A 26,664-nucleotide genomic window follows, 5' to 3' on the forward strand; every position below is an offset into this window, starting at 1 on the left:
CCAGACCCAATCGGGATGCGCGTTTTTACCACTACTTCTGAGCGAGATTTCTTGTATACACTAATTGGCAACGTTTTATGCCCTAATCACGCAAAGCGTGGAATTTTTCCATGTCTCGTGATTCAATCGGTCAATAATATTGGTAATTGCATATATATTGCTATCTTTTTTTAACCTCTCGTAACACACGTAGGCCGACTCAGTTTTACGCTAGAGCTGAGTGACGTGCTGTCTTGGAGATGATTGGGAGGGCCCGTTAGGCATAATTACTTCGTTACATGTTGTTATTTCGTGACCTCCCGTCTGATAAGTGAAAAGATATTGAAATCGCCAAAACGTACTACACTAAAAGACGCACACGATTCCCAGCAATTGGTATTTCGTCACTGGCTAATATTGCCTATATGGACAATTGGACATCGTGGTTTTCGGTCAACATAAGGGCAGTCCTTTTCGGCCAAGGTTTTCTCGCTGTCGAGCTTTGTCCCTTTTACTTAGTTAATTTGATCAGCAGTTGCAATGGCAGTGCCTTCTCGGAATACCGTGTTGGCCTAAACTTCATATATCTTGGTGCGTCGTGGCGTGGTAATGGTCTAATGGCTGACGCAGTACTGCCCAATTCTATAAACCATTGATCTCTAGATCGCGGAGGGGGGGTGGCTTAGTTACGGTCCTGGGGATACTATAAAGATTTTTGTCTTGGTAGCTGGTTTCCGAGAAGTGTGCAGTGTAGCTTGCCGAAATGACCTTGTTGTTGAGCCAAGCTTGCAATTATTCCGAAATTCGCCGTCTCTTGATCGAGTGTATGTATTCGTGTTTTTGACATAGAACCGACTTAAATTATACTCCTTAAACACGGCGACGTGCTCGGCACTAACAACTAAAATGACTGGTAGTAAAGAAATATTTATTCCTCCGAACCATCTTTCAATTTCAACTTTCATCTTTCTTTTTTTGACATCCTTTACGGCCGGCAAAATAGTGTAATGGTTGTGCGTCCGGCTTCTCGATCGGTAGGTCGTGGGTTCGATCCCCGGCCGGCTCAGACCAAAGACTCGAAAGCTGGTATCCGCGACTATCCTGCTAGGCGCTCAGCAATCACGGATAGGATGGAGGAGAAAAATACCGGGGGTACAGACTAGATGACCTTACTATAAAGGCCGTATCACATCTCCGTCGTCAAAGCATCTCGATGGTGCAGGCGAAAAAGAATACCATCTCTCTCTCTCATTGATAAAAATGATGACGACTACTGAAGCGTGTCGGGTTGATCGTTAAGCTCCGCTCCCATTCAATATCCGTTTCCTTCGTGAAGTTGGCTTTGGATCTCCCTGCAGGGCTACAGGAGACTTTGACAACTAGCAAATTGTCAGCTTTCCTAAATTAGATTACGGTTATAAGCATAGCTACACCGTTTTTCTCCAAATAGATTCGAGTTAGAATTGCTGAATTTGCGAAAACTTGAGCATTGGATGTTGGTTATCATAAGCAAAGAACGAGAATGGCGAATGTCTGTACAAGCTTGGCTCGTTTCGCACTATTCTGTTCGCCTGTAGCATTTCCGGGGAAACCAGAAATTAGATTAGAATTGAGATTAGAGGAGAGAAACATTAAACAAATTAGATACCTTGAGAATTGAAATTATATCAAAGAAAAATTTAGCAATTATGTTAGAACTAGAATTAGCAGTTCTCTGCTAGACAGATTGAATTATCTAGTTGTCCATGAAGTCTGCTCTACAAAGGCAGGATTCGATCAGAACAGTGACATTAATCATACCACTTCACTGTTTTCTCTTATGAGTTTTGATGACAAATGGAAGCAATTTTTGGGAAGTACAATGGAATATTATAGCAAACACACTCTGTCAGTGCAACGCATGTTCGCATATTAGTAGGCTACCAGAAATGATCATGAAATACTAGATACCCTATCCCTGTCTTTGCATTTTATGATCTTGTAGGTGACAGTGCTATTGATATTGATTGTAGAGTGTGAGTTGAAATGTATTCATTCTAATGGAAGAACCAATCTTTGAAGTTCATTCTATTTCCAAGACAATATTTTTATTATCTCCAGGTTACTAATGTACATTTTGTTATCATCATTCCGAAGTAGGCTCTATTTTGTCACTATATTTTCAGAATCACTCCGATTCCACTGTGGAGGTGTTTGTGATCCATGCATTGAGTAGCTTATTTATTATGATAATTTGTCTCCGTATAGCCGATAGGAATTTCTCCCTAGTTTGTTTTCTATAGGTTATAGCCATGGGCAATAGGCTTGTACATTTATTTTAATGAACCAATAAACTGTCTGTCTGTCATAGGTTCTTGTTATTTTTAGGCACAACCACAGAATTGTCAAACGATTGCTATTTTTATTGTTAACCCTTCGCTGTTTAGCTATATGTCTACGAGTGTGGGCTGTGGAAAACCGGCAGTCACCAATCGTCCTATATTGGAAATGTCAGTGGCCAAAGCCTATGCAGTCAAGGATTAGGCACTGCTGTTCAGGAATAGTGCACAATATGCTAGTAATTCCTTGTTGATTGCGTAGGCTATGTCACCAGTTCGTTGACTACAAGCTATAGCACCAACTATTGCGTGATTGGGTAATTATGTGAGTAATAGTCATGATTGAATGTAGAATCTTGCAGTATCTACTTACGTGGATGCCAATGCATATTCCGACATGTCTAATCCTTGATGAGTTGAGAAATTACAAATGACTATTTAAACCCTAAAGGCCTAAACCATGCAATACAATATTCAAGTTCTATATCTTCGAGTAAGCCAATCTTTTCCTCCGTTTTACAGTATATTCTTATGGCTCCAACAAAACAGTCCATAGGCCTATCTGCACAGGCTGTGCCTTTTAAAGCATCTGACAGCATGAAAACGCCTGTAAGATCGATTCTATCAAGTCGTATTCGTGGTAACGCCTCTGGACTGAATCGCGTCAAATTCACCTTGAACAGCCCGGAAAATAGCAGGTTGAATCGGAGTAGTCGACGTTTCACTGATGAAAACGTGCAGCCAAATCCAACGCCCTTGCTGGGATATGATTGGATAGCGGGGGTTGTGGAAATGGATAGTCTGCCAACATCATCTGGTAGAGGTGCGGATATTACGCAAGACTTCTTGAATGAGATTGACGAATTTCGTAAAACAAATCGGGAAGAATGCACACAGAAAAAGGACGTACAAGACCCAAGTTATTTTACACCTATAAAACCCAAGCGGATGTACCCAACATCACCTGATCCATCGGACACTCGGGACCCCAAAATATTTGATTTTACCGTCAACTCCAGACTGTATCCAGTCCCAGTGGATAATACCATCGAAATGAAACCCGGCACTAAAACATCTCCTAGATTCATCCGAGTTAGCGTGCCGAAATCAGTGTTGACGACACCAAATAGACACAAGCGACGAGTTTCTAAATTTCCCGACGCAGACTCTATGGCCATTGTGGATCACTGCGAAAGAGGATCACGATATTCGTTACCACTTCAAGGTCGTGTTCCAAAACCCAAATCGTCTTCGAATTTAGATTTGAAGAGTTCTCTTCTACCAGACCCTAGTAGACGAGTTCGAGATGTTGGTGCTCTACACGCCACTCTTCTCTCACTCCCGCCAACGCTCTCAAATTCACACAGACCGAACAGTTTTTATGCATAGTCAGTTGGGGGTGTTCAGTAAAGTACTGGTATTATAATTCATCAACTTTCGACTGTGTTTTCTTACATTTTCGCTGTGATTTCATTATAATTAATTCTTATGTTCAAAATGTAAGTATTCAAAATGTTCGAGATCTTGTAAAGTTGTGATTGGTACATTTTAGCTGTTATGTCATGCCTACGGTCTATAGTTTCCTCTGTAGCATATTTTTAATATCACCTGAGGTGCAAGTAACGGAAATGTTATTTCGAGTAATATGCTTAGCAAAAACATAGGGTCCTTCCTAGCAAGCTTGTTTGTGAAGCCGCAAATTATATTTCATAGAATGGCTGTGATCAATTTTTACTTCAGCGACTTCATACTGTTTTAGAATTTGGGTGATCCTAGTAATTTTTTAATGTTGTCAAATTGATCACCTACCTAAATTTGATACAATTGTATAACGGTCAATAGTACTATAGTAGTCATTAGCTGTCGGTTATTAGTCATTGGTTTTGCTGTGGGTTCCAGTAGCAAAGTATCATAGTTGCCATGTATGTGAACATATCTCAAAATTTCTTATGTACAATCTACTTAATCATTGTTTATTGTCATTCTGCTCTTTGCTACATAACTGGTATCTATCTCAAATGATGTAGATATATGTATATTGGTGTGGCGTTTTGGATTCTTAGTAGGCTTTTGCTGCTCCTTTGGTAAAGAGACACGTTTAGTTTATGGTAGCTTGATAAGATGTATTTCTGAACGATAGCTTTTTTCGACTGTATTTTTCGACTTCTCCATGTAGGCTTGAAGCGGTTTTTTGAATATAATTCATTTCTAATCATGAGATAGACGTACCCAAGCTTAAAGATGAACTTCAAAAAGCAAATGATGCGTTATCGGCTAAAGGCCGACCAAAAGATCGGCAGGTATGCTTGTTTAATATCCTAAAATAGGAGATGCGATCCGATAATTCTAAATAATCATGTCTTGAATACTGTTTATATGACTTGACATTGACATATGACTTCCCATTTCTGGGTACAGTAGTGTGACTTCATGTGTGTTATTGAAACAAATTATGAAAATTGTACTTGTCTGTAGCGTTTGTCATCTGTAATTCCAATTCTCAATAGTTACAGTGCCTTGAAAGCTTATTCTGCCAAAGTCCTTGTAAGATACTGCTGGGAATGATTTTTTCACTCTTGTCAGAAAGACCTTGACACATAATGACCTTTTCAAATTTGTTTCGTGTGGCGTAATATCTAACCAATGTGTATTTTTTCAAATACAGAGCCAACAAAAGTGAGGTGTTAAACGATGAATTATTACAGGTGAATTATTTAACTTAATGTTTGGTAGATGTACTCTATTATGAGATGGTTTATTCAATATGGCGATTAAGCTGAGCTAGAACTTTGAAATATTGTACCCTGATAAGCTAGTAATTTCAATCTTACTGTAGCTACTGCAATTGGCTTCAGAACTTTCTTACAATGGAGGCTTTGGCAGGCATTACCAATCGCCACGTGTAACTTGAGGTTTTCTACATCTAGATTGAACGCAGGCTTGATCATACGCGGTCTGCCTGTTTGCCTGTCTACAAACGCATATCGCAATGCCAACTGTCTACCGGTTCCGATTTGGATAAGAGGATGGTGAGTGAAAAATTTACCGGATTTTTTCATTTCGAGTTAAACGCAAAGCCTGTCAATTTCAGAAAAAGTTACCCGAAACAGCGGTCGCACACGCCATGCTGGAAGCCAGCCATCAGCTAGGCGCAGACTCGGAAAGTGCACTCCAGTGAGTCATCAATTGGTGTTCCTTACCTTACCTGCTTCTTTGGCAGTGATTCTGTGTCACATGATTCATGACATGACATTCCTTGGCTGTGAACATCTTTTTTCCGTAATTACGCGCATTAGATTGGCATGCTATGTATGCCACCGTAAAATTCTTGGTATCTCAAAAGGAAATAATGTCCCTTTTACTTTGAAGCAGCAGAAGTTACGAATAATAGCATTAATTTGAATGTTTTTGCCACAAACAAAAATGTAGACATCTAGTGTATTGTTTCTACGTATATATATTTGATTATCGTTACTGAAGACTGAAAATTAATTGACCCGTGTCTCACATGTCAGTGGTTATGATATGTTATATTAGTGATTGATTTTCTCTGTGTGCATTAATTTTGCAAGACTTGAACATTACTTGATAACAAGAATTTACACTGTTTAATTAAGTGCGTGAAAGGCTGAAAGCTGCTTCATTTAACATTCAATTGCCATTTTATTCTATTGGCACCGAAAAGCAATTTTAAAGTAGACCTATTCTATCATTGTCCTGTGTTTCCAAACCTAATAATTTTTGATGCTTGATTGCGTCGGGTGCTGTATATCCGAATTTTTATTCTTCAGGAAAGCCCTCAAAGTTTGTGGTGATGCACAGGCTTCCATTGCAAAAGAACGCGCCGCCTACGAAATGTTTGTTGAAGGTCACGTCATAGAGCCTCTACACACATTAGTGGAGGTGAGAGCTTTTTCCCTTGAATACATGCTCAATCACAAACATAGTGTGGTTGACCACTGCAAGTCAAGTGTGTTGAATGATCTAGCATGGTTAACAATTCTGCTTCATGTTGTGATACTTGTTGATTAAATTCTTTTCAATGCTTTTGCGTGGTTAGTGACTATCCATTTTTAGTGAAATTAACTTTAAATTGGAAAAGTATTGTAACTCTCTCCTGTATTATGTTTGAGAATATTGTTGGCAATAGTCGTTTCCAATAAATTAGTAATAGGCGAATATGTACCACTTGGTATATTTGCAATCTCATCATAGCTCTGGCTCCAAACCGAATAGTATGTTTTTGATATTGGCCTAGTATTTTGTCACCTTGTAGGCCTACAGCCTGTACTCTGTAATTGTGAATTAGGATTTATGTGGAGTCGTTCCGTGCTCTGTAACAGAATCTCTAAAATCAAGCAGGAACTAATTGATATTCTCTGCAAATATTTGTTTTCTATTTGATACTACGGTATCGGTATGTACTGCTAGTGTAACAGAGTGAAAATGTATTGACCGTCAAATGACTAATACAATTCTTACTTTGTCTTGGGTGTTTTTTTAGTACACTCTAGTCCAGTGGTTCTCAACCTTTTTGTCTTCGCGGACCCCTTTCGGATCGTCACGAAGTTCAAGTTCAGATTTAGCTCACGTGCAACCGTCTTCTGTCTTGTGCAAATGACAACTGTAGGCTTAGTGATAAACAGCAACAAAATGACCGTTCTTGAAAATAAGATCATACTATTCATGTAGGAATTGGGTTTACTTCTATTATTTCAAAGCTAATTCTGCAACCGCAATTCTTGAAATACGTGGTGGTGTCTTGAAAATACGCGCCTTCGATTTGATATGAACGAGTGCCGAAAATCCGCTATCACAAATATAATAGGTGTGGTGAATGTGGCAATAACGTGTAACGCTTCCGAAGACACATTTGGGTATGATCGCAACAAATATGGGACCAAAAAGATTTTTTTAATGAACATATTACGTCAAGCCTGGTCGAGTGGTCGTATAGCAGCTTATTGTGAAGTCATGATGGAAAGATCGTTGTGTCTATTCCAGGAGAAAATGGATTTTATAAACATTTCGAAGTCACCGTGATTGACGTTACTCATCCAACTTTTGTTCCACAATCCCGAACAAAACATCTCTAAACAGCAAAATGTTTGTATCAGTGGGCTATTGGCAATTTATCAATTGAAATGAGTCTGCGCAGCAGGATATTTCACCTCAGATGGGCATTCTGTTGATGTGAGCTCTGGAGTTTTACTAGTAATGAAGCGAAACTGCCTCGTGATTTTTTTGATTAAAAAAATACAAATTTGGTTATAAATTATTTTGAGGCTTCGCGGACCCCCTGAAAATGCTTCACGCACCCCCGGTTGAGAACCACTGCTCTAGTCTTCTATCCTTCTGTCCCGCGAAATTGGAAACCACAAGATTTTATCATTGGCTTGAATTCCACCATGTTTCTATCTGTGTTTGTTCAATGTTTATGTTGAGTCTGATTCTTCTAAAATTTTTCTGCAAACTTTCCTTGTGAAATATTAGCTATTTCGCATCAACCTGAACCTACCTTTTGAGATCGCAAGGTGTCGAAACCCCTTTTTTATGAACGGACAATGTCCAATGTCCATTCATTATTTACAATTGGAGATGGATCAAAAAGATCACTGCTACTTTCTCGCATGTTTGGACTAGTCGGCCTAATCAAAATATGGGAGAACATTATTATCAATCCTGTTCTTACCTATAGCATAAAATTTTTCGTGGCTATGCTGAGAATAAGTAGTTATGCTACTTAGCTGTTGAACTAAAGCAGTGGTTTTCAACCTTTTTCGTCTCATGGAGCCCTCGGACGATATTTGAGCTAAAATTCCCCCCTATGAAAAAGTTGCCTGTGTCTAAAAAAAGTGCTTTTTAATGCACAACCATTTGTTGTCTAGACAGTATATGGCCAAACATATTCAGATGTGTCCAAACCATGTCGAATGCCGACACTACACTTTGGTAAAGCACAGCTAAATTGGATCTGTTTTTTTACCGGTAGGATAGCCGCTGACGAAAAATAAATCACCAAGTCCGCTTACTATGGCCTTGAGTTATATCGATGAATTTTGTATGTTTTTCACGTTAGCTCATGTGTTGGCTTGAAAAGGTAAACATTTGCACCAGCAGCCTTGTGCCGAATTCGGCTTGACATGTTCCTGCTTAGTAGCAATTTGGTCGAGAGGCTGTCACGGACTCAACGAAATCTTCTCGCTAGCCTCACTTTATCAGGGAGTGTCTAGGTCTACGGAAGGCATTTAAACATACACCATGCTTAAAATCCGCCAAAGAAACATATAATTGTAAAGAACTAGTTTCATACTTAGGGTTCTACCATAAAAATCTAAAAACCCTGTGAACCCTGTGTATCTTCCGATACAACCCTAAAGCCAGATTCCCCCCTAGAAATTTCAAAATTTCCCCTAACGGGGGAATTACCCCAGGTTGGGAACCACTGAACTAAAGATTACCTAATGAGCTCATAGTAGAATTGAGAGTGGTCCTGGTCCCTATTGAGTGGACCATGTAACGCAATCGCAATAGTGGCGAAGTTGCATGAAATGTTTTTAATTGATCTGTAACAAAAATATATCCTTAGTGTTGTATAAGGCCTCTATAATGCCATCGACTTGGTATGAGATGTCCATTTATAGTCTCGAAGGCTATGTGGAGTGATAGTCTAACATAGTGAATTTCAGTTATAACAACCTTGGGACTGGAGCTGCTATATCAGCAATTCAGTGTCGGTAAAATGCATAAAAGCATAATATCAGTTGTGAATATCAGCTATCACAATCCAGAATTACTGGTTCAGGAATTACAGTGTAATTAGAAGGGTGCAAGCTAGGACATGACCTAAAATTCTTGAGCAAACACACCTTCATTCATCAATAATACCAGTGTAGTGTATCGTGTGTGTTCTGGCGCAAGTATCAACCATTCGAATATTAGTGTGATATGGTGGTTAATCGTTTATGCATATATTTGATCTGTCACTCTGCCAGTGCTTTGCGTGTGCTATTGATATACTTCAGTTTATTGAGAATATAACCTCTTGGAGAGGGTTCCTGGCTATTCCTGGTGTCATTGCCTATGCCTAAGGTTAGCGTCTGCCCTGCACCTTCATCCCGTGCCCTGTTGAACTATTTTGCTTTTCGTTGTATTACCGTAGGTGATTATTTGATATAGCCTACCAGTCTTGTATGTAGAATAGATGATATTTCACGTACTATCAACCAGAGGTGGTTACAAAGTAGGCTGTGACTAAAGTAGCTTTTCTTCATTGTATTAACTGCTTGACTGTTCTGCTGTGGTCAATTACACAGGTATTTCAGATAACAGACCAGCAGGAAAATCAATATTGTTGTTTAAGGGGGGCACTGCACTCCAAATATGATATGGTATCAAATTAAATTTGATGGTGCAAAAAAATGTTTGGCAGCCACCATTTTTGTCAGAAAGCCACCGTATACGTACCACCGGTACGACTATAAGATTTTCACTACTGCTACCATCCCAATCCCTCTCAATCTGTTGTGTTGACTGTTGAGGTAATTTCTTAACTCTTTCCGAAATTTCTGGCACGCATTTTTTCACTGTTGCCCCTGAACTCTAATATTTTGGCTGACACTCGTCAGGGGTAATCGTCAGCAAGTAGTAGAAAATTGTTAAGAACTTTGTACATCAACAGTCAGTAAATCTAGGCTAGGTACATGCTGGTTTACGTGGTCCTGCAAACGTTATGTGCAAGTTATATATATGTATATTGTATAATCGCCATAATGAACCAGGTTCGATTGTGCGCTAGCGCAGCTATTCAATATCTGATGACGCCGTAAAAATATTTCTCCAGACGTACATTCCGAATATACAAAAGTTGCGCGATCGCCTCAAGAAACTCGTGCTGGACCGCGACAACGCTCACCAGCAATGGCACAAAGCCCACAAGGCCCAGTACACCCCCGGCGTGAACATGCAACAAATGTCGGTGAAGGCAGACAGCATGAAAGAGGAACTGGAGCAGGCCCAGTCCAGGATGGAACTATGCAAGGTAGGAATCCCAGGACGCGGGATTGATTTTGAACACTACCGATAGTCCACTGGCTCCCTGTGGTCGCGGCCCACCCTATAAATTTAATAAGCTGATTACTAAACCGTTTATTTTTTGATTCGTCAAAAATGGTCCAAATTTTTTATATACTTGCATTGCTGACGTGTGTTCCAGGTTTTAATGTCGATAAATCCGGGAGCAAAAAAGAGCATCATCTTTGCACCATTGCACGGACCTACTGACGGCCTGTTTTTCAAGCTTTGCGACCTCCAGATTGAAAACCAATGTGCTAGTATAATCCAATGCATCATGCATTTTGACGGGCCTAGGTGTTAATCGCATGTAGATTCGGTCCATTCTTCGCCTAACTTGAATAGTAATATTAATGTAATGTGAAGATTTGTATTATAAGATAAAGCGCTCGAGCTAGCCGGCAGGTTACGCAGTACAATAACGTTCCTTTCTTTCATTTGAAGCGCAGCGTTTTGCAATAGACAATTAGAAATTAGTTTCTTTTCCTGCGTGAGTGAAGAGAAGCTGACGCCTACTCAGGAAGTTGACAGCTGTATTTTCAAACGACTTCTCGATTACATATTTTGATAGCGGATTGCACTGAATCGAGGTGTCAGTTCTAGAATTCCTGCACTGCTTATCGCGCTTTGACGTTTAGATTTCAGTTTGCATCATACGTAGATGATTTTCGCTGTAATTTACAGCATAAATTATTAATTTCAATCATCCGATTCAATTATGTCATGATTTTGCTATGAAACATAGGCTAACGTCACAGGCTACTTGACGTGACTGCCTGCATTTACTAGTGTTAAGAGAAATGTGGGATTTGTGATTATGGATTCAGCCAAACCAAGGTCAACACTTGATGCATTAAGCACGGATTTTCCTTCCCTTAGTCCAGGCTTATTATGACTGAACAATTTAGGCGCCTTTTACCTCACAGCAAAACGTTGTGGAAAGATTCATATAATATTCTCGAAATTTCAATGCAGTCACAATAGCTGCTGAATACGCACATTTCAGATGTGACCGTGTCTTTGTTACAGGATCAACTCATCACCGAACTGTACGACTTCCTAGCGAAGGAAGGCGACTACGCGCAACATCTGACAGACGTGAGGCGATTGAATCTTTTGTGACTGAACTTCCTGGTTTCTGTAACGAGTGTGTCTTGCAGTTTCTCGACAAGGAATTGGAATATCACAAGAAATGCGTCGCCAATCTCGAAAAGCTGAAGCCAGATCTGGAATCTGCCAAAGGTGGGTAAACTTATCGAATACTGCCCAAGATGCGCTACTCTGACGAGCTTCTTGGAGGTATAGAACTTCAATATACTAGTGAACAGTATACTCATATTGAAATGAACCCTCATTTTTTCGGCTGACACTGTCAGAGGTAATCGTCAGCAACTCGTAGTGAATCGGAAAGAACATTGTATATCAACAATCGTATCATGAACTTTGATGCGGGTGATACGATTGTTGATATACAATGTTCTTTCCGATTCTCTACGAGTTGCTGACGATTACCTCTGACAGTGTCAGCCGAACTTGATGCGGGTGATACGATTGTTGATACACAATGTTCTTTCCGATTTTCTACGAGATGCTGACGATTACCCCTGGCAGTATCAGCCGAAAAAATTAGGGTTCATTTCAATATGAATATACATCTCAATTATGTTACTCAGTAGGGGATAGGCTATTGTCGGGAGGGAATGTCTGTTTGTCACATACAAGTATGCGGCAACTTCTCTCTTTTTTTTTGCAACTTGTAGCTATCCACCATAAACATTGTATTATCGTGTCACATGGTTATGTACGACCCATGTACACTGTACAGTACACTGTTCAGTAAGGAACTTTTATGTCCGGCATGAATTGAACTATGCGATGAATTTCCAAAGTGCAGATTCTACGTTTCTTGACGGAAATGTATTGCATTGGGTGAATTTGAGTCGACACTTACGAGAATCACTGACCAAACTATTCTTTCGCGTCATGGTGTCTGGCTATGTGAGGCAAAACCGATATGTGATTTGGTTTGCACATACTGTTCAACTCCATACCAATATTGGTGCGGATGTCAACTCCCTAAGGCTTGTATCAGAAGTCAACTTTACATTTTCAATTTACATGATGATGACACCAGATGGATATAGGCTATATGTAGTTTAGTTTGTATTTATTTTTCGTGTTCATGGCAATATTGCTACCGATATGACTCTCATGTCTCACAGCTTTTCTGTGAATCTCAACGTTTCTTACCGTAAGGCGTGAAACCCCATTGTATTAAGTGAAATTGAGAGGAAACTCGTGGGAATCGCTCAGGAATCTATTATTTCATGGTATCTGAGTACGCGAGGCAAAAGATATTGTGTTGGCTTGGATATGAATTTAGTTTACTGTTCAGAAACCATTTTTTCCTTCAAATTTCACTGGTTACGTGATAAAATCATTATGTTGGCGAATGGTGAAAGCAACGCTGCACACCAAATTTGGCTCAATTCCAACCACTAGAAGCGAAGTTATTGCAGTAGCAAAATTTCTAATTCCATGATTTAACCCTTACGAGGTGGGCGTATCATATTTGATATGGCATGTCTCCGACACCGATTTCTCCATGTTGACACGCCCTTAACATCGGGTACTACGTTTTTTGAAAAGTTGAGACTTTTCCGATGTATTAAGTACCTTACTCAAAAATTTTGGTTTGTAAAAATAAACAAAAAATAAAAAATAAAATAAAATACGGTTATCACCTAAAACTTCCGGATATTTTCCGAGTGGGAAATATTGTCGGAAAATCTGCCAGAACATCAGAAGTCGACATGTACGGTTTTCTATGTAAATTTTCACCGTTTCAAACATCAAAACGTTTTCTGGAGAGTTTTCTGAGGGGGATTTGTAAATTTTGGTCACGCTTCAATGATTTTCAAGATCTAGGTCAAGTTCAAGTGCAAATTCAGAGTCATAAACAGGTTGACTATGCCTGCAAATGGTTGGATATGACAAAAGAAAGCATATCGCGTTGTTTTATGCCATAAAGCGGACTGCAGGGGCCGATTGAGTCTTGATCATGAACTTGACCTTGATCACCACTCACTGACCACGCCCATTTGTAAATTTTATATGTATTTTCCATTTTTCGATATCTGACGAACCGCGCGGTTTACAACCATGGTTGACGGCTTGTTTGAAACCAGGCAACAGTGGCTACGCACTGAAGCATCACATTCCTCTCTCTGACGCCATCCTGAGGGTCAGCCTTGAAAATTGAGAGAGAGAGAGAGTTTTTTGGGGGAAAAGCTTGTTTATTTAAACTTATTAAAAAACCTCAGACATGTCATGGGGTGTCGATCAAGGGTGGAATCGGTAGAGGGCTATACTCCGCCCACTTTTAAACTGGAAAGGCCCAGATTCAAGACCTGGTGGGGTCACGGTGAGAATTTGAAAAGGGAAGGTCAATTCTGCGAAATATGGCCCCACCTCGTAAGGGTTAAGAACAAACTGTTGAAGAGTTGGTCACCGTAAATACTATTTTATTCAAATCCAAAATTTTTCTACTGCAATAACTTCGCTTCTACTGGTTGGAATTGAGCCTAATTCGGTGCGCATCGTCTCTACTGACAGCCTAACAATTTTATGGGGTCTGCAGAAAAAATTTGAAATTTCATTTTTATATGGTCAATTCAAAACTTTCTACTGCAAGAATCTCGCTTAGCTACTAGTTGGAATTGAGCCAAATTTGGTGTGTAGCGTTGTTTTAGCCAGCATAATAATTTTATCACATAGCCAGTGAAATTTGAAAGAAAAAATTGTTCCTAGTGATAGCAATATTGCTACAGATATCAACTCCCTAGGCTTCTATCATAAGGCAGCTTTACATTTCTCAATTGACATGACACTAGTGATATTTTTCTTGTGATGTTGGACACATACGGTAGTTACAATTGCTACTTTGACCGCATAACTCGGCGGCCGTTACAGACCCGTTCAGACTTCATCGTTCTCAAGGCCTTGATAATTATCATTTCAGCGTATGCAAGAGCCAACTCGTCGTACGGCACGTCGCTGGCCGATCATCTACACGTCACAGAACACGATATAGCGCTTCCAATAGAATCTTGTATAACGTGCCTGCTCGAAATCGGAGTCTACGAGGAAGTAAGTTCAACATCGGCACGATCCGTTTTAAAGCAACGTGCTTCTGTAAATAGAAGTGTGCAGTGCGGTGACTTGAGTTCGGTGATGTGTTCGATTCACGAGTATTTTTACGACTCATTATTTGTTCGGTATACTATGGCTTGGTTTGTTGCCCGTATGGCAAACGTGAGGTTGTGTGTCTCTTTGCCTGTATGCAATATGTTGCTCTGCTAACAATGCCCTCATCTACGAGTTGCGATGCCAGTATAATCAGTCTAAGGATTGGTAATGAGAATCTAAATTAGGGAAATTCGCTATGATGGTGGTGACATTTGGGCAGTGATTTGTTGTGCGTATTTATTAGTCAGTCGTTATGTGTGTTTACTTGACATTTACCGAAAATTTCAGACACTTTGGCATAAGGTGGGTCATCGTTGTATGTAGGAGGTAGCGGACTAGTGAGTGATGATATTGCCTTATCTCTCCTCTCTCCCAAACACTCACACAGGCTGAGCTCGAAGACTTTATACTTTGACATGCACAATTTACTCCTTAGCATTACGGAATCGTAATTGATCTCTACTCATCCCGTCAAGCTGACATCGGTTTCGTGCAATTATGCCGAACAGTTTGAAGTGTGCCATTTTCAGAGATTAGTCAGGTAGAGGGAGCTGGAATACAATTTTAAACTGCAATTTTCGATATAGAAGGGAGACTCACAGTTGATGAATCTTGAGTCTTACATTGCTCGGTTCATATCAAAGTGGGATTGCAAAACGAATGCCCATTCTATCCCGATGATCATCTGGCCGCCAACATCATGTTAGACATCCACCCTTATCTATTACCATGTGAAATCATAACTATACTCCCTACATCACATCAACAGCATTGACACTGGCATTTTATTTTACTCCAGAATACGATCTGGTTTCCTGTAAATGACAATGATGCTTCACTTTTAAGAAGGCAGTTGACATATGGTATGCACTGTGCACACAATATAGCAGACTCCGTGGACATTGGACAATGGACATGCAAGCATGTGACACAGTAGTATGCAACACTTGAGCATGTGGCTTAAAGTTAAGGTTATGATTGTGTTAAATATAGGGATGGTTTAGGTTCCAAGGGGTTAGGGCAAGAGGTAATTACGCAGTCAAGGTTGGGATTTGGTTTAGTTTTGGGATAATGAAGTGGTGGAAAGTAGTGTCGCAACCATGGTTGTAGTGACTCGAGTCGCATTTTTTTATTGCCTCGAGTCAATCTGTGTACTGCCTCGACTTGTGCTCGGGTCATTTCGCATGGACACGAACCAAGTCATATGACTCGACGAATTCTATATAACTTGTTCAAGTCTCGTATAGCAGGACCGATAATTGAGAAATAGGCCAGAAACTGTATCTTATCTGTTTGAAAAACATGTTTAGAGTGAGAAAAACAAGTAGATTATGTATCGGAGGCCTTTGATTCCACCCAAGAGTTTTACAGAAGTTACATAAACCTGACGTGAACTCAATACCAAACAGTAAACTCTATGACTTTGACTTGGACTTGACTCGGTGGCGAATTTAAAATGACTCGACTTGACTCGAGTCAAGACTATAAAAGTCGAATTGACTTGTGACTCGGAACCTGGTGACTTGGTGCCAACCCTGATCGCAACCATAATTCTCGTTGGTAAATAAACTCGTAGGCAAGGAGCGTATAATTTAAGTAGCCTACTCAAAAAATCATCTCGCAGTCTGTTACACTTGACCCGAATCGTTAGTATTAATACTGGTTCAGATTTGAGTACTCTAATCATTGTGCCCAGCAGGGGCGTAGCCAGCCGAGGAAAAAACAAGAGATATTCAAAGAAAATTGGGGGGCGGGGGGTATTTTTCAAAAAGGAGAATGCTTAAAAAAACGATGAAAGTTCCAAGTTCTAACCGATTCATCATGTTCAATGTATGCACAAATGCAGATATTACAACGGTCAGATAATCTTCCCTGTGCTTGTGACTTCATCATTCGCATATATAAAACCAGTTGTACAGTTTAAATATAACACCACAACCCGCATGCTAAGATAACCACAAAAAGAGAGACTGAGACATATGTTGTCCTTAATTACCAAAGCGAGGGAGGTTAGTTATCAAGAAAGAGCGTGTAGATCATATTGCAGCACTGCGGGAGATGTTTCGATTTTGCGCTTGAACATGAACAGTTGAACACCATGAACACGAACAGTGAAGATGCGCAAATGAAATATAGCCTTTGGTATCAATTGTTCAGCCTGTTTTTGCACATGATCTGGTTTATTTTGTTTTAAATCAACACGATATCTACTGTCTGCTAAGATGGTGTAGTATTTTTGGTTGTACACCGATTACCTCCCCCTGTCCGCTTTTACTTATCAGTGATATTCGACCAACTCTAGGGTTTATTTCGTATCGCCGGAGGCGCTGCAAAGCTGAAAAAGTTTCGCGCCTTGGCCGGGGCTGGTGTCGCGGACCTTCAAGCCTACGATGCTCAAGAAGACATACACGCGGTCGCCGGCACTCTTAAGCAATATCTCCGTGAGCTGCCCGACCCTCTTCTCACTCTAGAGTTGTACAACGATTGGATCGCCGCGGCCAGGTTTGCCTCTAGTTTCACCCTTCGATATCGCGGGGACTTACCGATAATTTTGTTTACAGCATCGTAAATAACGACGACAAGCTTCGTGAGATATGGTCGCTGATCGATAGGCTGCCAAAAGAAAACAAAGCGAATTTGGGGTGAGGAGATTCGCAACCTATTCGGAGTTGTCGACGTATTTGTCCTTGATGTTTTTGTGGCATATGCACCGACTCGTGATATACACAGTTACACACACGATCTGCGCATACGTACGCATACCATGAGTACATGATGTGCATATGCCGCTGGACAAGGAAGTCGCAGATATAGCCTTGTAAGGCTTTTTGAATCTTGTGCCACCCCTACATGCTATCCGAATGCCGCTGGACAAGGAAGTTGCATATAATAAATAGCCTAATAAGGCTTTTTAAGTCTTCCGCTACCGCTACATGCTATCCCAATGCATGAGCGCCAAGCGGGGAAGTCATGGATGCAAGTGTTACCAATCAGGTCTTTGTTCTGAGTCCTAAGAGTACTGCTTGAGGGGGCACTGCCACTAAATATGATATAGGCTAAAAAATAGCAGTGTGAAACCTCTTTGGCAGCAGCCATTTTCTATAGGAAGTCGCTGTATTCGTACTGCAATTGAATATTTTCACGATTCGTACCATGCCAGTCCGTTTATCTCTGTGGTGTTGAGGACACGCGTCATCATTTCTTAACCTTATGCGAAATTCCTGGCATGCATTTCTTCGCCTTTGGCCTGCCTGGACGTGGCCTCTGTCCTAGTCACTCGAAAAATTTGAAAATACCAGAAATTTTATGTTCAAGTCGAAATCGGAATCTTGTTTGAAAAATTTATTCGATCTAAATTCGGCCAAAATCCTCGGACCCGATTTTATTTTCAAATCTAAAACTAATGCGATGATAACGGTCAAAACCCAACTCGGCTGGAAAACTTCGTAACTCTATATCCGATCCGAATTCGGCCTGAAACTTGTTTTTTCAAATCCAAATTCATGCTCATTGGTCATCCCTGGTGAGCAGTAATGACTGCGTTGTTTGTGAAACCCTGGATACACCTTATCATTTCTAGTACATATTGTAGTTGATTATTTTTGGTGTTGAGGTGAAAATTTTGTTCACATTTTCGGTAAAAGTTGCGTTTTGAACGTTTCCGTAGCCATCCTCACAATAGAGGAAGAATGATATATTTCTAACTTACCAATTTCAGATACCTAATGAGATTCTGCCACGCGCTCTCGTCTAAGCAGGAATACAACAAAATGAGCGCCAGCAATATCGCTCTCGTGCTATCGCCGAATCTGTTATGGCCGCCTAACGACGATATCACGTATGTGCCGGTGCTGTGTCCTGGTTGTGGTGAATAGAACGATAAGCGTTTTGTGTCTTTAGAACGACGATGATGGTGTCGAACTCTGTGGCTGGTATTGTGGAGAGCATAATCACTTACGTGGAATATTTTTTTCCTGACGGTACGTGAGTTGCTTGGGACTAGGGCTAGGTTTGAGTACTAGAATTTGAGGTACAGAACTTCAAAATTGCACAAAACAATAGTTCATATTCTGTATTTATTATCTAAACCAGGGATCAGCAACTGAAAACGGGTCGCTGGCCACTTTTCAAATTTCGTAGACGCCGTGGCCCGCATGATTTCAATATCGAGATTTTAAAAGTTTTTAAAACTTTACGTCAGTACAACGCTAAGCCCTCTAACATGGGCTAGGGGCATAGTTAACCCAAAAAGATGAAATATTTTAATAAAGAAATACAAACACAACAAAAATATGGTCGTCACTTTCAATCTACTTTGAACCATGAGCTGCGCACGATACCTGACAAGACTTTTCAGCGACTAAAGTATCGATATCGAGGTTAGCTAGACGCGTTACTTGCTGGAAAACTATCTCCTCCTAAAGCTTGATCTTGTGGGGAATCGTCTCGGTCTTGGCAGTGTCTGGGCGATTGCACGTCAAGGCATCACTTCTACCTCAATAGCAATACTGACTATTTTGACCACTTGTGCGTATCAAAGCATCCAAAATATGTTGTGCAAGGTCACACGCACACTCGTAGAAACAGTATTTCCCTGAAACCGTGATCAACCAACATCATTTTCACAAAGTGCAGTGAAATAGGCAGTAATGGCGTTATTTTCTTTGTGGTTGCGTGAACGGTATGAATTTGAACTTTTTGCGTCATCCATACTGTTATCACGTCACAGTGAGAGATATTTGACTCGACTCAAAGTGTATCACTCGATTTGGAATCACTCCGATACCTTCGGCTGTATCTTATGACTACTTTGTTTCCGCAGTGGCCGAATTCAAGGTCCCGCCTCTGCCGATCCAGCTCGACAAAGCGAAGGGCCACGGCCGCACGCCTAGCGGGGGTTCGATGGGTGATGGGCACGGCGTGGGGCCCACTTCGCCGACCCCGGTCACAACCCCACCAGTGCAATCTCACGGGTCACCGTCTCATTCAAGGAATTCATCTGCCGAAGCGAACACTGCCCAGAATCAGTGAGATATCTTCGGTTACTTACAATTCTGCGAATGTTTGCGGATTTCGATATTGTAGCTATTATTACTGTTGTATTGATTTCAGATTAGAGACCATCTGATTATGGATATGTATGTATATTGTATAAGTATATGCATATGAGCATGTGACATAATGGCATGCAGATGCAACACTTCAGTATGCAACACTCAGTATGCGTCACCCGAGCATATGGGCTGAAGTTAGGGATACGGTTAAATTTGGGTTTAGTTTATAGCTAGGCTTTGGTAACGGTTAATTTTTGGGTTAGAGTTGGGATTAGAATAGGTTTATCATATTTTAAGATCCGAAAAGAGGACATTTTTCAAAAATTCTGAAAGCTCTAGTATCGGCTAAGAAAATTTGTGAATTTGAAATTTTTTTTACCAAAACTTCTGTGTTGACTAAAATAAAGGTCATATCTTTGTCTCGACTCCCGAAAAAACCTGCTTTTTAACGATACTTTTTGGTGTTGACTGACAAAAGGGTCATTTTGATACACTCCCGCATTACACACTTTTATACAATTCTGCTTACCGATTTTGTCTTGAAGTCGACTTTTTTAAAGCATATTAATACTATTTCTGAAAAAAGAGGACAAATTCCCCAAAAAGAGGACATTTAGGCGTCCTCCGAGGGCAGTTTCGATTTTGTTAAAAAATAGAGGACGTATGGTAACCCTAGATTAGGGTCAGTTTTAGGGTTATAAAATTGCATGCTAAATTTGGGGACTGGGATTCTGGAGTCACATCACACAAATTCTTTAGCTGAATCGTGACTCCGTGTACTAATTTCCAATTGCAACTCGGACTATCATTGCAGCAAAATTTCAATTCCCGACTCTGACTCCTACAATGTTAGCTGCACTCAGAAATAGTGTAGGCAGGCCTGTTCTTTGTACCCTAGAAATTAGATTTCATTAAAAATATATGTCACCCCTCTACAGTAGATCGTCGTCGTCACAGCCTTTACGTGAAGTCGTATATTAAAATCAAACCACACTAGGTGAAAATATTTGATGGCTTGAAACTCGCTCAAAATCGGAAAATTTCTGATAACTTGACTCGAGTCAAAATTTACAATGACTCGAAGGTAGTGACTTGATCCACACCACATCATATAAGAATTGCGTATTCCTCACTGTTTTAAAAATCTTATTCGCGCGATCAACTTTTGCAGCAGTCAAGGTGAAAACACTCTGCAGCGAAGTAAGAAGAAAAAGGCCGCGCCTGCCCCGCCTAGCGCCAGGTAAATTCTTTTGGAGTTTCACTGCGAATCGCCTACTCGGCAAATCTGTGGACTAAAAATACACACTCCTCTGCCTCGCAATTTCCGAAATAGAAACCTCCGATGAACTGCTAAAATTACACGGCCCCCCGACCTAATCTACTTGTCAAAACTAGCTGCCCATGTCTTCATTTTCCGCTTACAATTAATGCAGTTTTGACATTTACATTATAACTTCTGCTTGTAATGGGTAGGAATTTGTGAGTCCACCAACGGCACCAGCACTTTTGAGTCTTTGACCACATCTGGCCGTAACACACATAGCCAGGGTTGGACAACCAGAAAACTTACAGCTTTTTCAAATTCGATTAGAATTAGAAGTATTGAATTAGTGAAAAACTTCGAAATTGAATTAATTTCAAGTTAATTTCATATCGAACCAGAGTTCTTTCCCATAAGTCCGAGAACGGCAAATGTCTGTACACCAAGCTTGGCCCGTTTCGCACTATGCAGTTCCACAGCATTTTTGGGAAAACCAGAATTTAGATTACTACCCGACAAGATAGCTTTAAAGGAGCGCCCAGCTTCTTGGTCGGTAGGTCGTGGGTTCAATCTCCGGTTGGGGTCAGACCAAAGACCTGATCAGTAAAACTGGTATCTGTGGCTTCCTCGTGGGAGGGGTGGTGCAAGACTCTGAAAGCCATACAAGGCTGTATCTGTACCTTCCTTGTCCAGAGGCACATGCGCATCATGCTCTCATGGTATTGTATGCATATCATTAGTCGGTGTATATGCCACAAGGACAAAACAAGTTACTTTCTCTCCTGTCTTAGATTAGAATTAAAATTAGAGCATCGAAACACTTAACGAATTAGATCGCAATCAGATTACAGACATTTTGCTCCAATTAGTCTAATTAGATGACTGGGATTATCTAGTTTTCTAAGTCTGGATGAAGCCACTAGCCTGCTCTGTATATAGTGGATACCTGCATGTGTAAGATAGTTAGGCATATGTAACCTTCATCGCGAATGCACTCCTTTCCTATATAAGTTGGAATGCTCTCGGGCGGTATTGAAGCCTGCTTTCTGTTCTCAGCATTTTGACGCTAGCGCATTTTCAGTTTGCATGTTTTGTTTTTACACAGCCGGACCAGCCTACCGCCCGAGTCTCCGTCCGGGGCGAAACCCCCGGTCGCCACCAAAAGAATGACAACCAAGCGGCCGAACATACCGCCCCCCGCCCGACCACAGTCCACCGTCAGTAACGAGAGCCCCGCCAAGACGGGAAACACCCCAGACACGCCCGTCAAGCCTTCGGCAGCCCCGAAACCTGCTCCCAAACCGCGGGTACCGTCGAGGAAAACAGCCCCGGGCGATGGTCCTGTCCCGCCACGCCGACCCCCTTTGAGTAACGTTGATTTTGATCACGCGCCCCCGATACCAGAAGAATCGCCCCCGCCTGTCCCGGAAACCGAAGTCCCAGACGGGCCGGCCCCGGTTGTGGGTGAAACGCATTCTCCGATTGATGAGCCCGAAATGCCGGATTTTCCACCCCCGCCTCCGCCTGACCCTAGTGATATGTGTGGCCCTGATTTGTCGAGAGAGTTGGCTAGCACCCCGGTACTGCAGACCGCGGAACAAGAGAAAGACGAGGAGGGGGAATGCGAGATGACTCAGTTGTGATGGCGATTGTAAAAACACGCCGAATTCGTACTAGCAATATAACGTGTCGGTACTGCGCGGTTTTAATTCGCGGTACGCTGCTAATTCCGAATCATTAAGTTATGGACGAGCTGCGGTAGGAGTTTTCGAACTCTCCCTTTTTTAGTCTTGTCTGTTTCATGCTGATCACGCCCCCAGCACACAGCCATTCGTTTGTTCGACTGCTCTCTCATTATCTTTGTTTCCGTTACCCTAACCTTGAGAAGTTCTCTCTTGCGTATACGCCAGTGTTTGGATAGGAAATCGCGGTTAATCGATACTATTGATATTTATATCGAAGTTCTGTACCTCCAAGAAGCTCTTTATTCGATACCGAATAAGCATAAGGTGTGCGACAATTTGATAAATGTCCAAATATAGGTAACGCTTTAATACTCGGCGCATGCATATTACAATGTGTTTTTGGCAATTCTCTCGGCTCAATTGAACTCATCTCAAACGTACCAGACGAAGCTGAAATAATAAAAAAACTTGTGGGCTACACGCCGTTCAGATTTGGCGCTACTTCTCTGGCTGCAGGTGGAAACTACGTGGAATAAAGTCATTGCTTTAGCATTGGTGAGATCCAATGCTTCATTTAAACTTCAATAGCGGTTAACTTAGATTCGATGAAGGGTTTTGGTCATTCAACTTCTCTTGGGATTCATGAAAGCACTAGTTTTATGTAATTCCAATACTCGGGATCAATTGAGTTGTGAAATAATTTTTGTGTTGCGCTTTAGTGCCTCTTGTTTCGCCAACGCCGGCGTATGTGATTGCGTTGGTATATTGCTTGTAATCGGTGACGATACAGACTGTAGTTCAACTGCGGTACCATTATCGGAACGTGTTCTCTTCAATTTGTGTTGTCCGGTCTGGATTTATGCGAGTTTATATTTAGTTCTTTCTTTCTTCGCTCGGTATGTCTGCGTCTCTATTCTGTATGCATTGAGGGAGGATATTCTGTTCCAATGCATGGGCGAGTTCCTACGTGATTCACACTGTATCTCAAATTCATATTCTATATATCCTTTCATGTATCCTGAATTCAAATGCGGTGCTTGTTGAGATGAAACGACGCTACTTCCAATCAATCAAGATTAATCGAAAAAACTCCACATTCAGCATATGAACAAAAGGACTCGCGTAACAAAGTGTCACTAATATCCTTATTTAATTGCCGTTTTCGTTGTGAACGCAGTTTCCTGTCAACTTTCACATATTTTGTCCAACGAATATGTAACTTTCTGGTTTACCAGTATTCAACATTTTGCTGAAATCATACTATCGTGTCATTGCGTTGCTGGTCGCAGACTTTGTATGGATTGAAGTATTCAATACTGGATTATTTGCATCGGATAGTTTGAGTCATGCTTGGTCTCGAACCTGTATTGGTATTTTGGATCCATCAGAAGTGGCTTGCTAATGCCTGTACTGATGATCATTACGGGCCACTTAATGTTTTAGATTCTCATTTAAAATGGACGACTGCCCTATAACCCTTTTTTGATTTGCACTTTGATTCATTTGTAAATTGCGTGATTATCAGTTTTATCCCTGCTTGCATGTGCACCCTGCTTGGATTGGTCAGTCAATTCCGTTGGTCGTTGATTGATCATTATTGTGTCATGTGTTGGGACTGTACTCTCCCTAGTTGAATCAACTGAGTTTCTTTACTTTCTTTCATTATCCATTGCTTATATTCAACCATAACGTCAAGTATTAGTGAGACTAGGGAAAGTAAATAGACGGTTCTACGTTCTACATGCTCTTATCTCATGGAATCGATATTTTTTGGCAATTTTCCTTATGGTTTGTCGTAACTAGGCATCATGTTATGTAATAATTTGCAAAATCGCTAACATTATTTTTGGTTCAAGATTCGGATCGATTTTTGCTATTCTTTTTTCGCGTATGTATTGTATATTGGTAGTCGGTTAAGACATGGAGTTTTCTTGTGGAAGGATTGACGCATTGACCCCGTTTTCAAACACTAGTGGGTCATTGCCGTGATACTGTGACTGCAGCAAATATTTTAGGCATTTAGAGAAATGTTGAGTTGAGAAATGAGTAAATTCATTGAAATTCGGCTGTTTATTTTTCGATATTGCCTTGTGGCATTGCCAGGGACAAGCTCTCTAGTTTAGTAAAGAAGTAGGGTACGTTTGGATATGCTTGTCATCATCAAACACTGGTTTATTGTATTGTATAGTAGGGAGAGGTGATGTCGCAGATGGTATGTAGTGTATGTGGAAGCATCAAATGTTGCAGAAGCGGTAGTAACGGCAATTTCGAAACCTGCATCCTGCGTTTCACCAACGCATAAGTCGGCAGCGCCTAGGGTTACCATCCGTCCTCCTTTTTTAAGTTTTTGAAAATGTCCTCCGATGCCGCCTGATGTCCTTTTTGGCAATTCGTCCTCCTTAACAGCTCTTACAGCAAAGATAATGGACAGATTTGAGTAAGAGTGGGCATAAATGACGATAAACAGAAAATACGGACATTTGAGCGGGAAATTCGTGGTTCGATCGAAAGTGACGACCAATGTTCCCTCTAATTTTTTCATGAGTCTGCGCGCACTCACCAGCTGACTACGCGATCCCTTGGACAACAGAGCGCAACGGCTAAAGAAAGGTCATCACTTCGGCTTTTTTGTGCGCAGCTCAAATTTTCTGTGCGCAGAGACCTTGTCAGCACTGCGCAATTGTGCACGCGCGCAGCTTAGAAGGGACATTGGCGACGACCTTTTTTTAGTCAACTCAACGAATTTTACAGAAAATCAGCTGTTTTCAGTCTTGATCTACTAACTTTTCCGACTTGGTCAAAGTGTCCTCCTTTCCCGATTCCAAAATATGGTAACCCTAGCCACACCTATCCCAAAATATTTATTAATATAATCAGAATTGGCGTTTTTTTTCTTCCGATCGAGGCACGCAATCTACAATGCGATGAAATGAATAAGTATGAGGATCCATCGAGGATGTTGAAACGACCAACTCTATGTGCAATATGGTTCAATCGTACATCCGCTATACGGCCTAATTCCTGATGTAGGCCTAGCAGTGTTCGAACTGACCTTTTTTGGAAACTTGTCCTCGCTTTCCTTACATTTGGCCTTCATCGGGTCTGTCTATGGGCTTTTTGTAGGCCTATAGACGCCGTAAGAACGGTGACTACCTACTTGAATGAGTATTTTGCTGACCTTTCGTTTTCGCTATATTTGTCATGCCCTCAAAATCGCTATACTCGTACAATGTGGGCTACTGAGTGTCATCAACGACTCTTTCGACCAGATAGTGTAATATATTGTGATACCAGAGTAGCGGCAGTAACGGGAAGTAGGCTGCATGTTAGAAGAGCGCATAACACGAATACTTTCGTTTCTTAACAGCATACCAGAAGTAGGCCAGCTTCGTTTGTCTCCGAATGCCCACGAAACGAATCAGAGTGACAAAGGACCAGCGGCAGTGAAGAGAACTTCGTCGAAGCGGAGGCCGCCGCCACCTCCAGCAAACGGCTCGCCCAGCGTAACCAGGCGGCCATCGGCGCCGTCTCAGAGCCGCCCGCGGCCTGTCGCCAAGAAAAGGAATAAATCTGCCCTCGAGGTTCCGCTTCTTCTCGAACTACCGGACATGGACGATGAAAATAATTCAAGCCCGGAAAGTCCCCCTATGCCGACATTCCCTCCGCCTTTACTCCCTCCTGATATGAGTTAGAATTGACTCACGATTAACCGCACCTACTGAGATTTTCTTTGCTTATTCGACTAGTCGTTGCGACAGCATTTCTAAGTCTGAAAACTGGATTCCCTACTCTCATTGACAACCTGATTACATTTGGTTTAGTGAACAGATGAGCCCGCTGGCCATATCTCATCATATGTTTAACCGCTGGGTATTATTGGGGTATATATCACCTGTTTCGGGCACACACCAGCAAACCTATTTTGAATTGATTTAATGGTATATACATAACATATGTTCTCTCCATAAAAATTTGTATGATTGACTGATCTGCCTGATGAAATTTCAGGATCGCAATCAATATCTAGCTAGGCCGACAAAGAGTAG

The 26,664-nt window shown here is 41.2% G+C and overlaps 3 protein-coding genes across 6 annotated transcripts in view; all 3 read left to right on the forward strand.

Moving 5' to 3' along the window:
* The first annotated feature begins 1,480 nt into the window (after nt 1-1,480).
* LOC145442647 (migration and invasion-inhibitory protein-like) lies at nt 1,481-4,460 on the forward strand. Its single transcript, XM_080320614.1, has one exon. It carries the CDS (start codon nt 2,829-2,831, stop codon nt 3,684-3,686), a length of 858 nt encoding a protein of 285 aa, XP_080176740.1. The 5' UTR covers nt 1,481-2,828; the 3' UTR covers nt 3,687-4,460.
* LOC145442637 (rho GTPase-activating protein 44-like) lies at nt 4,459-26,606 on the forward strand. Of its 4 annotated transcripts, none has more exons than XM_080320603.1 (16): nt 4,459-4,597; nt 4,963-5,002; nt 5,225-5,326; nt 5,389-5,471; nt 6,089-6,200; nt 10,141-10,338; nt 11,400-11,468; nt 11,531-11,612; nt 14,392-14,519; nt 16,921-17,120; nt 17,180-17,260; nt 18,337-18,456; nt 18,519-18,598; nt 19,441-19,645; nt 20,844-20,912; nt 25,986-26,606. In XM_080320603.1, exons 1-16 carry the CDS (start codon nt 4,539-4,541, stop codon nt 26,308-26,310), a joined length of 1,953 nt encoding a protein of 650 aa, XP_080176729.1. In that variant the 5' UTR covers nt 4,459-4,538; the 3' UTR covers nt 26,311-26,606. The 4 variants fall into 4 exon arrangements, with proteins under 4 accessions (XP_080176729.1, XP_080176730.1, XP_080176727.1 ...); XM_080320604.1 differs by having other exon boundaries at nt 20,847-20,912; XM_080320601.1 differs by lacking the exon at nt 25,986-26,606 and adding an exon at nt 22,039-24,683.
* The window catches only part of LOC145442644 (acetyl-CoA acetyltransferase, mitochondrial-like), a 93,500-nt gene continuing 76,280 nt past the window's right edge, over nt 9,445-26,664 (forward strand). The window contains exon 1 of the mRNA XM_080320611.1: nt 9,445-9,455. The gene's annotated coding sequence lies outside the window, so the exon portion shown is untranslated. The remainder of the gene's footprint in view (nt 9,456-26,664) is intronic.

Source organism: Botryllus schlosseri, chromosome 7 (assembly GCF_051294905.1).
Source record: "Botryllus schlosseri isolate E-star chromosome 7, Bs_hap1, whole genome shotgun sequence".
In the NCBI taxonomy this organism is placed as follows: domain Eukaryota; kingdom Metazoa; phylum Chordata; class Ascidiacea; order Stolidobranchia; family Styelidae; genus Botryllus; species Botryllus schlosseri.

Coding starts and splice junctions, on each gene's coding strand:
- LOC145442647 (XM_080320614.1), top strand. CDS start 2,829: ATGGCTCCAACAAAACAGTCCATAGGCCTATCTGCACAGGCTGTGCCT.
- LOC145442637 (XM_080320601.1), top strand. CDS start 4,539: ATGAACTTCAAAAAGCAAATGATGCGTTATCGGCTAAAGGCCGACCAA. Junction 5,327..5,388: donor CCGATTTGGATAAGAGGATG/GTGAGTGAAAAA, acceptor TGTCAATTTCAG/AAAAAGTTACCCGAAACAGC. Junction 18,599..19,440: donor GGAATATTTTTTTCCTGACG/GTACGTGAGTTG, acceptor TTGTTTCCGCAG/TGGCCGAATTCAAGGTCCCG.